Source organism: Grampus griseus (assembly GCF_964374135.1).
Source record: "Grampus griseus genome assembly, chromosome: 12".
Classification (NCBI taxonomy): Eukaryota; Metazoa; Chordata; class Mammalia; order Artiodactyla; family Delphinidae; genus Grampus; species Grampus griseus.
In genome coordinates this window covers 22,056,144-22,069,531 of record NC_139006.1, presented here as the reverse complement: position 1 = coordinate 22,069,531, position 13,388 = coordinate 22,056,144, and the positions used below count along the sequence as shown (strand labels likewise).

Sequence of the window (13,388 nt, the reverse complement as noted above, 5' to 3'; positions counted from 1 at the left end):
TATGTATAACCGATTCACTTTGCTGTACACCTGAAACACAACATTGTAAATCAACTATACTCCAATAAAATTTTTTTTTAAATCTAAAATAAAAAAAAAGAAGGCAGGAAAAGAAGGGGAGAAAAAGAAATAAAGGAGACATTGGGGTAAGTAGAACACAAATAGCCAGATAGTTGACTTAAACAGAACCATATCAATAATAATATACATCACTAAATGTAAATGGAGGGACTTCCCTGGTGGCACAGTAGTTAAGACTCCATGTTCCCTTGGGCTTCCCTGGTGGCGCAGTGGTTGACAGTCCGCCTGCCGATGCAGGGGACACGGGTTCGTGCCCCAGCCCGGGAAGATCCCACATGCCGTGTAGCGGCTGGGCCCGTGAGCCATGGCCGCTGAGCCTGCGCGTCCGGAGGCTGTGCGTCCGGAGCCTGTGCTCCACAACGGGAGAGGCCACAGCAGTGAGAGGCCCGTGTATCGCAAAAAACAAAAAACAAAAAAAAAGACTCCCATGGTCCCAATGCAGGGGGCCCGGGTTCGATCCTTGCTCAGGGAACTAGATCCCACATGCATGCTGCAACTAAGAGTTCACATGCTACAACTAAGGAGACCACGAACTGCAACTAAGGAGCCTGCAAGCTGCAACTAAGGAGCCTGCCTGCTGCAACTAAGACCCATTGCAACCAAATAAATAAATAAATGTAAATGGGGAATTCCCTGGTCCAGTGGTCCAGTGGTTAGGACTCCATGCTTTCACTGCCGAGGGCGTGGGTTCAATCCCTTTTTGGGGAGCTAAGATCCTGCAAGCTGGGCAGTGTGGCCAAAAAAAAAAAAAAAAAAAAAAAAAGTAAATGAACTCAATAGTTAGGCTGTTTAAAAAAAAAAAGCAAGACTCAAGTATGTCTTTTTTCTTTTTTTGGCCGCACCACGCAGAATGCAGGATCCCAGTTCCCTGACCAGGGCTCGAACCCATGTCCCCTGCATTGGCAGGCGGATTCTTAACCACTGCACCACCAGGGAAGCCCAAGACACATTTTTAATAGAAAGACAAACAAGTTGAAAGTAAAAGGATTGGAAAAGATATATCACGCAAACACCAAGCATAAGAAAGCTGGTGTGGCTATTTTAATATCAAACAAAATAGAATTCAAGACAAGAAGTATTACCAGAGAGAAAGATATTCATTTCATACAGATAAAAGGACCAAGAAGTCATTAAAATCTTGAAAGTGTATGCACCTAATAACAAAGCTTCAAAATACATGGAGCAAAAACTGACCAAACTAGAGCGAGAAATAGACAAATCTACAGTCATAGTTGGAGAGATGGAGAAAGAGAGAAATACAAAGAGTCAGAGAGATGGAGACGCAGAGGGAAGATAGAGAAAGACAAACAGGTACAGAGACACAGAGCGAGAGCGAGGGAGATGGAGGCAGCCTGATCCTAAGAGGCTATGGAACCCTGAGACGGGGGGTGAGAAAGGAGACGGAGGTTGCTCTGGACCAGACAGGGAGGGACAGGGGCTCTGGCCATAGGAGATGGAGCCATAGCAGGGGTCTGGGCCTGTGGGATCCTGGAGGGGGTGCTGCAGGGTGGGCAGCATCACTTACCTGCTGCCCCATGGAGCCCTGGGGGCCAGGCTCCCCACGCAGTCCCTGTAGGAGGGAGGAGAAGAATGGAGTGCGCTGTCAGAGGGTCTGACCCAGGGTGCCCAGGACTCCCCAGAATCCTCCACCCAGGGCCACCTCAATACTCACTCTCTCGCCCTTCTCTCCTGGGTGGCCGGAGATTCCTTTGGGTCCAGTGGGGCCTGGGGGTCCCTGAGCAACAAGACAGGGCCTCAGCCTTGTGCTGGGGCAGGGTAGAGGGGGCAGGGACTTAGGGGGCAGAGGGGTAGGGAAGGGCACCCCAGCTTGCCCTGGGCTTCTGGGCCCTTCACCACACACCCAATGCCTAGCACACAACAGGAAGTGCATACAGCTCAGTGTTCAGAGTGATGGCCTTGGAGTCAGACAGTCCCTGCATTGATCTGGAAGCTGCCATGTGCTGGCCACAGCCCTAGGGCAAGAATCTCCACCTTTCTTGGCCTTAGGTGATAACAATATTTGCTTCTTGTTACATGGACTGAATAAGAAGATTTACGGAAAGTATCTTGCACATTAAGTGCTCCATAAATGCTTGAATGAATGAATGAAAGGATGGATGAATGGATGATGGATGGATGGGTGGTTGAGTGGGTGGGTGGGTGGATAGGTGAGTGGATGGATGGGTTGGGTGCGGGGGTGGGGGTGGGTGGATGGACGGACAGAAGAGTGGGAGTACTTGGAGAAATACTCACTATATGTCCAGGATTCCCAGGGATGCCCATGGGACCAGGAGGTCCAGGAGGACCTGGAATAAGACATGATGCCCTCAATGCCAGGAAGTCCACCATCAGCTCCCTCCTGATAGCCAGCCCTAGTCTCTCTGCCATCCCTCAACCCTGCCCCTTACCCTAGACCTGGACTCAACTTACCCATGGGTCCTGGGGGGCCTGGGGGCCCAGTCGGTCCCTGGGGCCAGTAGCTGCTGGTCTCAGTGAAGGTGTTGGACAGAAATGGGTCCCCTGGGGGAGGAAAGATGAGTGAGCAGGGCTGGGCTGGGCGGGGCAGAGTGGGGCAGTCAGTTTTTTTGTTTTGTTTGTTTGTTTCCAGTACGTGGGTCTCTCACTGCTGCGGCCTCTCCCGTGGAGCACAGGCTCCGGACGCACAGGCTCAGCGGCCATGTCTCATGGGCCTAGCCGCTCCGCGGCATGTGGGATCTTCCCGGACCAGGGCACGAACCTGTGTCCCCTGCATCCGCAGGCGGACTCTCAACCACTGCACCACCAGGGAAGCCCGGGCAGTCAGTTTTAACCTGTCACTTCTGCCAAGCCAGCTTTGACTGCCCTGTGGGACAGCCTGCAGCATGGCTGGGGCCACCAGGCACCCACTCCAAGGGTGGGGAGTCAGGAGACTGTTGGCCATGCAGGACCAGGAAGCAGGGAGACACTGCCAGAGTCTAGCCAGTGACATCCAGCAAGTGTCTACCCTGCTGAGCCTGTACTGTCACGTGCCTAATGGGAATAATAATAAAAGTTACCATTTTTGACACTTACTTTGTGCCAAGCTTCTGTGCATGGGTGTCATACAGATAAGGAAACTGAGGCTCTGAGATGGAGAATGTTTTGTTGTTGTTGTTGTTTTTTGGCAACACCCCGCCACACGTGGGATCTTGGTTCCCTGAGCAGGGATCGAACCCGTGCCCCCTGCATTGGAAGGGCAGAGTCTTAACCACTGAACCGCCAGGGAAGTCCCTTGGAGAGAGAGAATGAATGAATGGTGCCTGGTCATGCACCAAAGGTATGATGCAGATGGGGTTGAACCTGGCATTCCAAGCGCTGACCCCTGGCAGCGCGTGCAAGTCAGGCTTTGGAGAAGGTGAAGGATGCGCGTCAGGGTCCAGCTGGGCGGAAGGGGCAGGGCCTCTCTGAGCACAGAGGCAGGGCTGTGGCCTTGGGAGTTCAGGGCTCACGTCCTGCTGCTAGGCCTTGAGCTTCCCAGTGCTCTGAGGGCTGGATCCCGGCCAGCTCCAAGGCTTGGTGGGAGGGCCTGATGCTGGTGGTTCCCAGCACAGGCTCTGGAGGGTTCATGGATCTGAAGCCGGCCCCCCTGTGCCCTGGCTGTGTGATCTCCCCTCTCTGGCCCTCAGTTTTCCTCATCAGTGACAACAGCGCCCACTGGAGGATCAGGTGACTTATGGCCCAAGGCCAAGCCTGGTATACAGAAGGTGCCTGGCAGATGGTCATGCCAGCCTCACCCCATCACCACCTGGACCTGCTGTGACCCCAAGGGACTCACCATGCTGGGAGATCCGGGCGTAGGGTGGTCCAAGTGGGGCTGGGGGGCCAGGAGGCCCTGGGGGGCCTGGAGGTCCCCTCTCTCCAGGGGTGCCCACAGCTCCAGCCTGCCCAGGGCTCCCTGGGGGGCCCTGCGGACCTGCAATGGAACCAGGGGGTTTGGTGGGTGTGCAAGAGGCAGGGAGGCCCAGGGTGGCCCAGGGATGAGGCAGCCAGGGGCAGCAGGTACGAGATGGCTCCAGAGGCCACAGGCCAGACTCCCTCCCTGGCCGTCTATGAGGGGGATGAACACATCCCTCCCCTGGGGCTTCAGGACAGTGGACACTTGGTACACAACAGGTGCCTAGCAGACGCTGATTTCCAGAATGTTCTCTCCTCTCTCTTCTAGGCTTTTGCACGAGCTGCTCCCTCTATCAGTCCTCCCTTGGCGCTGCCTGGTGTGCACTTCTGGTCATTCTGAGGCCTCACCTAAGGTGTAGCTCCCACTGGGAAGCCCTCCCCGTCCCCCACTCCATCCAGGCTGGGTCTGGGCTTCCCTCCTTAGGGCTCCCTTAGCTGCAACGTCCCCCATAAGAACCCTGGTCACATGGGGTGGGCACTGCTATTTCTCCCCTGCCTACTAGGCCCACCCCCACTAGCCTTCATGGTCTGGGAGCTCCAGGAGGGCAGGGTCTGGTAAGGAAGGCCCCAGCCTGGGCTCACCTGAGCAGGGCTGGCCAGGGGAGCTGGAAGGGCCGGTGTTGTGGGCACTCACCTGGCAGGCCTCTCATCCCCATTGGGCCCCGGCTGCCAGGGTCTCCCTTGGGGCCAGAGGGCCCAGGAAGCCCCCGGGCACCAACTCGATCTGGGGGAGAAAGTTCATCAGCTCCGCAGCTCCGGCCTTGCGCTTGGCCTGCCCCCGGCCCTGCCCGCCCCGCTAGCACCTACCATCTCGGGGGAGCAGAGGGGCCCTCACGTTTTCTCTGGTTCCTGGTAGCCCTGGGGTGGAGAGGTAGGCAGGGGTCAGTGGTGTCTAGAGTTCCTACCCCTGCTCCACCAGCTGCTGGGCCTCCCAGGACTCCAGTGCTCAGGGGCCCCTGGAGACCATCCCCTCAGGCCCAAGGGAAAACTAGGAAGACTGAGGCTCACAAGGGGGCCAAGCTGGGAGTCAGCAGCAGGGAGGGGGCTGGATCCAACTCATTGCCACACGGGAGCGTGTTCCCCACTGACCCACTCACCTTGGAGGCCTTCATCCCCGGGGCTGCCCTGGGCAGCTGGGGAACCCCAGAGCGGGGCGGGGTCCTCAGGGGCAGCTGGGGTCGGGGGCACTGCCTGCTCAGTGACAGTCAGCACCGCCACCTATGGAGGAAGAGGACAATAGGGATGGGGTGGGTACCAGGGTCTCACCAGGGTCAGGCCAGCTCGGGGCCCTGGTGTTGGGGGGCAGGAGGCCACGTGGCTGGCAGAACCCAGCCTGGAGTGGAGACCCGGACTCACAGGGGCCCCGAACTTCATCAGAAGTGACCATGGTTTTCAAAATGCACAATTCATCACATTCATTGTAGAAAAGTCATCACACACCAGCACAGTCACCCACTTTGAGTTCTGAGACTGCCCTCGTGTGTGCTGGGCCCTGCGCTTTCCCTATGCTTACCTGCATGTTAGTAAGTATATTTATATACATTTAGATGCACACACAATATTAAACTTCTCTTGGTCTGTTAAAGCACCACAGGCTGCACGGATTTTTACTAAATTTGAAGGGAAATTTGGGAGGGTCTGGCATGAAACAGAGGTGCCGAGGTGTGTACAAAACCACTTTTGGACCCAGTGGAGGGGAGAGCCTGAAGGGTCAGCGGTGTCCCCTGAGCCACTTACTGAGGATTAAGAGAGGCCGGAATGTCCGCAGACCAGGAAGTGGGGGGCCGTGTAGATGTGCCCAGAGAGAAGCTGACCCGGAACTGAGACCCAGCCCCCAGATCTGAGCTGAGCTGCCCCTCATGCCGGCTTCCCCTGGGAGGGAGCTTGGGGAGCAGGGTGGGGTTCCTAGGGTGCTCACACCTCATAACGGGGGTTTTAACCCATGCTGTTTAGAAGCTTGGTTTTTCCACTTGATAGATCAGGGGCATCTTTTCGTGTTGGAAAATGGAGGCGTTGTTAATGGCTGTCCAGTATTCCACTGAGCCACACTTGCTCATTATACAACCACCCCTTCTGTTGTTTGGTTTTCAAATTTCCCTCTTAATTAACACTTGGATGAACATCTTTGCAACTAATCTTCCTAAGATAAATTCCCAGAGGAGGGAATGGATATGGAGATTAATGTAAATGCATCTATGTGTGTTTAGAAAATCTGGAAGAAAAGACGCTTAAATGTTGGCAATCGCTCTCTCTGGGGGCACAGGCCACAGAGGCCAATGGTTTTCTGGTAGGTTTTTTCATGGTGCTGAGTTTTTCATGTTTCTAAATTTAGAATGTCTTACTTTTTAATGGTTAAAAACTTTTTATCTTGAGATAATTTGAGACACGCAATAGATGTTTTTGTTTTCTGGAACTGGGAAGATGGTATTATGGGTGGGTGGGATAAAGGATGAAGGTGACGGGGCAATGAGGGGACCCAGCCACGAGCTCTGGGGGGGTGTCTAGGAGTCTCTGGGTGGGATGGGGATAGGAGAACCTCATGGATCTCCTGGAAGGAGAGCAGGCCAGGCTGCCTGACTGTGCGCAGGCTTCCCGGGGTGGGCGCTGGAAGGGAAGCTGAGAAAGCTGAATGGGAGGGTGGTGCCTGCCTGGCCCGGAAGCTGTTCACCCACCTTGGCTTCTAGAACCTTCAGCCTCTCCGTCAGCTCCGACACTTTGCTGCAGTTGAGACAACCTGCAGGGAGGAAGCAGGCTGGGCCAGGGCTCCCAGGTTCCCCTTGGAGCCCCTCAGCCCCTGGGGGCAGGATGGAGGGAGGGGACAGATACCTGATGACCCTAACCCATGAGATAGCCCATCACAGGGAAGGAGCTAAAGAGTCACAGCCTGTCCAAGGTGAGCCATGCCCTGTGGGTGTCCTTTGGCTCCAGAGCCTCCAAGGGGACTGTTTCTCTCAGAGCAGGACCAGGGATCTGACTCCTCATCCAATACGACTGCATCCCACATGGGCGGGGCTGGCCTCGGCTTGAAGCTTTGGGGACCGACACATTACAGTCCAGACTGGGATGGCCTTAGGTGCCACGCTCTGACCCTTCTTCCAGAACCACTGTCCAGCTCCCTGGCCTCCTCACTGATACCCCAACGTTATTCATAACAGTGCCGGGCAGCCACCGAGCACGATACAAGCTCGCCTCTCCGGTCCTCACCATGATCCTGCGTGTTAGGACAAGTGTCACCCCGTTCACACCTGGGAAGGCTGAGCTCAGAGCAAGGGTGGAGTGAGTGTGTAACAGGCAAAAACCCTGGGTCGAGGCCCAGCGCTGCCCCTTCCTGGCTGCGGGGCCCCCGGCAGGGCACGTCCCCTCTCTGACCCTCAGCCTCCTCTTTAAAGTGGCAACAATGATGCCTTCCTGGGGTGAGGTTTACACAAGTTGATTATGGAAAGCTCCTGGCACAGTGCCCCGCATCCTACAGACACTCAGAAAAGTGTCGTTTCAATAAAAAAAGGAAAGTGGGGGCTTGGACCCATGTCTGCAAGACTCTGGGGGTCCTGGGTCTCAGGTGCCTGGGCCCAGGTCAGACTCCCCTTGGGGGCCTTTCCTCCACCTTCCAGTTTTCTTTCCAGCCTGCAGTGGACAAGCGCAGGGTGCTATCCCTGACCCTCCACTGCTGGGCCCAGCTGGTTTTTAGGACAGTCACCACCAGCCCCTCCAGCCTCCCCTAGCCCAGGGGGACCCCAAGCAGCTGCCCCAGGACCCACCTGACAGGGCTGTGGGCCGAAGTGCCATCCGCCACATGGTGTTGCCCGACCACCTGGGCTCCACGAAGCCAGAGGAGCCTACAACTGAGGGACAGTGAGGGTCAGAGCCCTGCTGGCTGTGACATTTTGTTCTGTCCCCCTCCCGCCCCCCACCTGCCACTGCAGTCACAGAGGGATCCCTACTCCCCTTAGTGCAAAGGGAGAGAGGCCCAGAGAGGTGGGGCAGTTTGCCTGGGTCACACAGCATGAACTGGGCTGAGCTGGGACAAGGCTATCAACCTGATGGGGCTGGGGAGGGGGGCTGGCAATGGGTGGGGGCCATGGGTGAGGCTGGGGGCTTCTCCAACAACCCCAGCAAGCTGCATGGGTTAACAGCTTAGAGTCAACAGATGCAAGGTCAGGTCCCAGCCCTGCTAATTGCTGACCTATGTGACTTGTCCTCCCTGGACCTGCTGATTTTCCCATCTGTAAAATGGGATCATAAGGTCTCTACACCTCCCGGGCTGGCGTGAGGCCTGAGGATGGACATGCATGCAAAGGGCTTAATGAGCACACACAGGGCCTGGTATGCAGTAGGTGCTCAATAAACACAGCAACGTCACCATCCACCCTCTCCCTGCCCCACTTGGTAAGAAGACACTGAAGTGGATCCAGCTCTGGTTTTAAATGAAAACCAGAGGGAGGCTGGCTGCCTGGGAGGGCACGGGGGGCCTGTTCCAGGAGGCCACCCCTGCAGCCACCCCTATGAGGAGCAGGCCATCCTGGCTGGTCTGGCTTTGGGGACCAGGTTCTCTCCATAGCTGGAGGGTTGGGCTGGCCAAGCCAGGGGCGGGGGGGGGGGGGGTGTGCAGCTGGAGGGGCTCTGAAGCCACCAGTGGCAACTGCCCCACCCACCCCCCGCCCGGGCCTGCCTTTTAAGGCCGCAAAGTGTTGCCTGGGGGGAGACAAGACCCAAATAAGGCAAAGGCCTGGCAGCTCAGAGCCAGGCTGTGGGTTGGTGCAGGGAGTGAGAGGCGCCAGGAATTCAAACCAGACGGGTCCCTCTGGCCAACCCCCAGCAGGGTGGCTGCCAGACCCTCTCCAGGTCCCACCACGGGGCCTTAGCTCAGGCTGGGCCCGCATCCCCAGCATGCCCTCCCTGGGGGCCTGCAACTTGCCCTCTCACAGGGGGTAAATCTCACCTGGGATAGAGGAAGGGGGTTGGCAGCCCAAGACTGGGGCAGGGGTTAGGGGCTCTGTGGGCAGAACAACAGCAGTGGGGGGGTGATAATGCCACCATGAGCCACGCCCGGTGCTAAGCCCAGCTCGATCCTACAAGGTAGGTAATAATAATAACAGCCAATGCTTGTGCGGCACTTATGCTGGGCCCGGCACATTCTAAGCACTTCTCATAAACAGTCTTAACTCACTGTCCTCACGAAGCCCTGTGAGTGGGTGCTAGTAACCCCTCTGCTTTACAGATGGGGAAACGGGCACAGAGTAGCTTGGTATTATCACTCCTCTGCCCCCCCACCCCGTGCTCAGATAAATGGATGAGTGAATATGAGTATTTCCCTTTGGGGGGAAACAAGGCAGAGAGGTAAAGAGACTGGTCACCCAGCTGAAGGCTGGAGCCTGGACTGGAACCCAGTTAGTCTAACTCCAGGGCCCGTCCTCCTCTCTCCTGGGCCACCTGGCACTGCAAGTCCCCCAGGTTCCCCTTGGCAGAGACAGGGAGGCCTGGCGCCCGTCAAGAATGCTGGTTCCTTAGAAGAACGACCTCGGTAAGCCCTCCGCATCTCCTTTGCTCCCAGGTGAAGATGTAAAAGGCCACTGGATGACTGCTTCCAGGAAGTCAACCAAAAGAAGAGGCCGTCCCTCCAACCCCATGGAAGTTTGGGTTTTCTCTGGGATGAAGTTGGGCAGAGCGTCCGCCCTGCCCATCCTCCGCACCACCCTGCTATCGTCTTCCATTTTTTCCATGGCACTTTCCACCCTCTAACATGTTATCTGCTTGCCAGTTCCCCGGTCTGATCTTCCGCCCTCCTTGGCTGGAACGTGAACTCCACCAGGCAGGGACCTTGTCCGTCTTGCGAGTGGCTGGGGAAAGTGCCCCGCGCGCAGTAGGGCCTCAGGGCTTCACTAAACCTCTTGTTGAGGAATGCATGAATCACTGGCTGAAAATGAATTTAAAGCAAGCAAACAAAATAAAAGACAAAATAATGTGGACGGCAGACATGACTGTCTTGAAAATGAACATAAGGGTTCTAATGTCACGCCAGGGGGTCCCCAAGTTTTTAATCTGTGAACATATGGTTGGAAATTCTTTTTCAACCCACTTGCTTTGGGACATTTCACTGGGAGCCGGAGAGAACTAGAAAAACTAATGAAAGCACGGTCTGACCAGCAGTGCAGACATAACTGACTCAAAGAAATTGTGAGTTAAAATTAAAAAAAAAAAAAGAAAGTTTAAATAACAAAAACTGTCAAAAAGACCAGAAAATATTGGTTCTGGATTCAAGATTCACAAAAAATGGCCCCCCAAGCTCTCCCTAAATTCTAAGAAACAGACAGAAATACTTTAAGGGATGAACCAGGTTGTAAATGGCCCTATACCACACAAAATTCCAGTACGTAAAAAGTCTAGGGCTGGGGGAGGTCTCCTGTAGGATAAAAATGTCACATCCCTCCCACTGGTGTTGAGCCAGGGCCCCTGGAGCGGGCCCCAGTGGGCTGAGAGCCCCCCTCACCCCAGCCTGGTGGTCCACCCTGAAGGGCCCCTCCCCAGCCCCAACCTCACCCTCCAAGGAGCTCCCCGCTAGTCCCAGGACCACAAACCCTGGGCCACTTCCCACCATCTGGGAGGTCCCAGCCAGCCCGACACACACACACACACACACACACACACACACACACACACACACACACACACACACACACACACACACACACACACACACACACACACACACACACACACACACACACACAAGCGCACTGCCTCCTCATCCCCACAGCCACTGCCCCCATGTCACCTCCTCCAGAAAGCCTTCCTGCACAGACCAGGGAACCCACCAAAGCCCCCCACCAACAAGCTCTCATCACTCCATCTTGACCTCCACAAGGCCAGTGCCATCTGCAGTTTCTAGTCCTGTGCCCCCTAAGCAGCCGCCCTTCCCTCTGCCCAGTCTCTCATGTTCCTTCTCAACAGATCCTCATCAGAACACTGAGGCCCAGAGAGAAGAGGGGAGCAGAGCATGGTGTTTAAATCCCACCCTCAGCTGGGAACAGGGGTGTGAGACGTTGGTGGTGTCCCTGGGCTCCAGTCCTAACTTTCTCTCTGAGGGGCTTATTCCTTCATAGCCCTCCCCCCAGGTCTGCTGGGTCCAGTGACCACAGACCACATGAGCGCAGCCTCCCCTGCCCCTGCCCAGCTCCCTTCCCTGGAATTTACTTTGCAAATGTAAATATTTGCTACTGTTGGCCTGAGTCAGGGTTTGGGGTCAGGGCTGGGGCTGGGAGCTCCAAGAACTCTCCAGCAGCCCTCTGGGAAGCCCTGGTCTGTGTCTGTCCTGGTCCCTCTGCGGGTAAAATGAGGTTCCCACTCATTTCCCATGCACCCACTTAACGCCAGACCCGTTCCAGGAACCAGAGAGACAGGATTAATGATGAAAGGGTGGGGATCCTCGGAGCCAGGGGGGAGCGCCAAGAAGGTTACAGGCAGAGAGGACAGCCACTGCCCAGGCTCTGGGGTGGGAGAGAAGGCCATAGTGGGCCCCGGGCAAAACAGAGGGAGGGCAAAGCTGGGGCACCTCGCTGGGGCAGCTGGGAGGGCAGAGGGGGAGCCTCCCAGCTGGGGGTGGAGAATACACTGGTGGGAGTCGGAGGTGGGGGCCACTAAGCCTCCCAGACAGGAGTGGAGTAGACGGGTGGCAGATATGGGCAAATTCCAACAGCATTTAACCTGCAGGATTCTGAATCCGCAGAGTAAGGTACAGGCTTGGCACTGCACCTGGCATTTGGTTAGAGCACAAGAGCCATGTTTGGGAAGGGCCAAGCCCTGGACGGTGGAGAGGCCGAGGGGCCCAGGAAGTGCTGGGCTGGAATCTCCGTCTGCTTTTAAGCTTTTTTACTATGTGACCCTGGGCAAACTTCTTCCCTTGCTGTTCCCCACCACAGAAGACAAGGGCTGTGGGGGTCCATGGATGGGGAAGGCACAGGTGTGAGGAACAGATGGGGATAGTGAGGGGGTAAGTGGAGGCAGCCCGGCTCTGGGGGAGCCCATGGGGAGGGGAAGGTGAGGGAGTCCCCTCTCCTCTATCTTTCTATCTGGGAGGAGCTGGGGCTGAGGCTGGCTTCCGTCAGTCCCAGCTGTCTGAACACGTGCCCCACGAAGTCCTTGGCCAGCGCTGCTGCAGAGGAAAGACCTCGGCTCTGGTCAGACTGAAGGGCTTTGAATCCAGCTGTAACCCAGAGCAAGGCACTCCTCTCTCCCAGCCTCAGTTTCCACAGTTGGACCTTCTGTACCACGACATGGTGGCACGATGCAGGTGAGTACAAATCATGATGCCCAGCACAGAGGACAGTGGCAGCTTTCCTCCCCCTTTATGTCAGTGGCAGTCATAAAGTCTACATCATTATGACTGCAGGAGGGTCTGAGGCAGGGCGACATCGTAGACCTCAGGTCAGAGCCCTTGGGAGAATCCCAGCCATGATGTTTACTTGCTGTGTGACCTTGTGTGAGACCTATACCCTCTCTGAGCCTCACGTTCATCATCTGGACAATGGGGTTGTTGGGTGAGAGATCGGTCTGCGGGGAGCCCCTAGAGGCAGGGTGATCACTACAGCCCTACCCTCAGCAGAGCCCAACAGCCCAGGCCACTCAGGGGATCAGGACCAGCTCACATGATGCATTCTGGCCTTGGCCATTCCTTGCCCATTGTTTCTGGTGGTAGCAGGCAGCCAGGTGAGAGCCTGGGCCAGTCTCCTCCCTGCCATCCAGCCCCAAGGCCTGGAGGCACTGGCAGATGGACGCTTGGTCAGGCTGGTCCCAGTCCCGGCTCTCACATACTGAGTGACCCCAGGCCAACCCCCTCACCTCTCTGAGCCTCAGTTTCTCCATTTGTAAAAAGGGACCCATTCTAGCCCCTTCCTCACGGTTGTCAAGAACATCAGAGAAACCATCCTCACTCATTATCACGGAGCGAACACTCCCACTGTACAGATGGGAAAACCAGAACTAAAAGTCATAAGTCTGCTCGCCTCACAAACATCCAGTCCAGAGAGTAGAGGCCTGTTTGCTGAGCAGCTGACTGAGAAATCGGGTCTCAGAGCTGGGAGGCAGGGCAGACTCCCCAGCACAGGGGGCCAAAGGGGAAAGGAAGACATTTATTCAGTAGCTATGTTGGAGGCATGTCTCTGGTCCTCATAATAAGGTGTGAGGCAGGCACTTCTCCATCTGAGGTGACTTTCAGATAGAGACGGGGTTCAGAGAGGTGAAGTGACTTGCCCCAGGTCACACAGCAGAGCACAGCTGATCCAAGGCTGGATTCTGGAATGATAGGTGTTTCCTTTCCCTCTTCAGCTCACTCTGGGCCCTGTTGCCCCTAGTGACGGAGCTCTTTGACCTCAGGTCATGTCACAACACCAGACAGACTG

General features: G+C 56.0%; 1 protein-coding gene across 3 annotated transcripts in view; it reads right to left on the bottom strand.

Moving 5' to 3' along the window:
• Nucleotides 1-13,388, bottom strand: part of EMID1 (EMI domain containing 1) — a 40,968-nt gene that overhangs the window by 16,750 nt on the left and 10,830 nt on the right. For 2 of the 3 annotated variants that reach the window (XM_082667491.1, XM_082667490.1), the window contains exons 4-12: nucleotides 7,752-7,835; nucleotides 6,666-6,727; nucleotides 5,091-5,211; nucleotides 4,628-4,717; nucleotides 3,875-4,012; nucleotides 2,512-2,601; nucleotides 2,335-2,387; nucleotides 1,754-1,816; nucleotides 1,607-1,651 (exon numbers count right to left, since the gene is read on the bottom strand). In XM_082667491.1, coding sequence (XP_082523617.1) covers nucleotides 1,607-1,651; nucleotides 1,754-1,816; nucleotides 2,335-2,387; nucleotides 2,512-2,601; nucleotides 3,875-4,012; nucleotides 4,628-4,717; nucleotides 5,091-5,211; nucleotides 6,666-6,727; nucleotides 7,752-7,835 — 746 coding nt within the window. The remainder of the gene's footprint in view (nucleotides 1-1,606; nucleotides 1,652-1,753; nucleotides 1,817-2,334; nucleotides 2,388-2,511; nucleotides 2,602-3,874; nucleotides 4,013-4,627; nucleotides 4,718-5,090; nucleotides 5,212-6,665; nucleotides 6,728-7,751; nucleotides 7,836-13,388) is intronic. The other variant, XM_082667492.1, reaches the window with a different exon arrangement.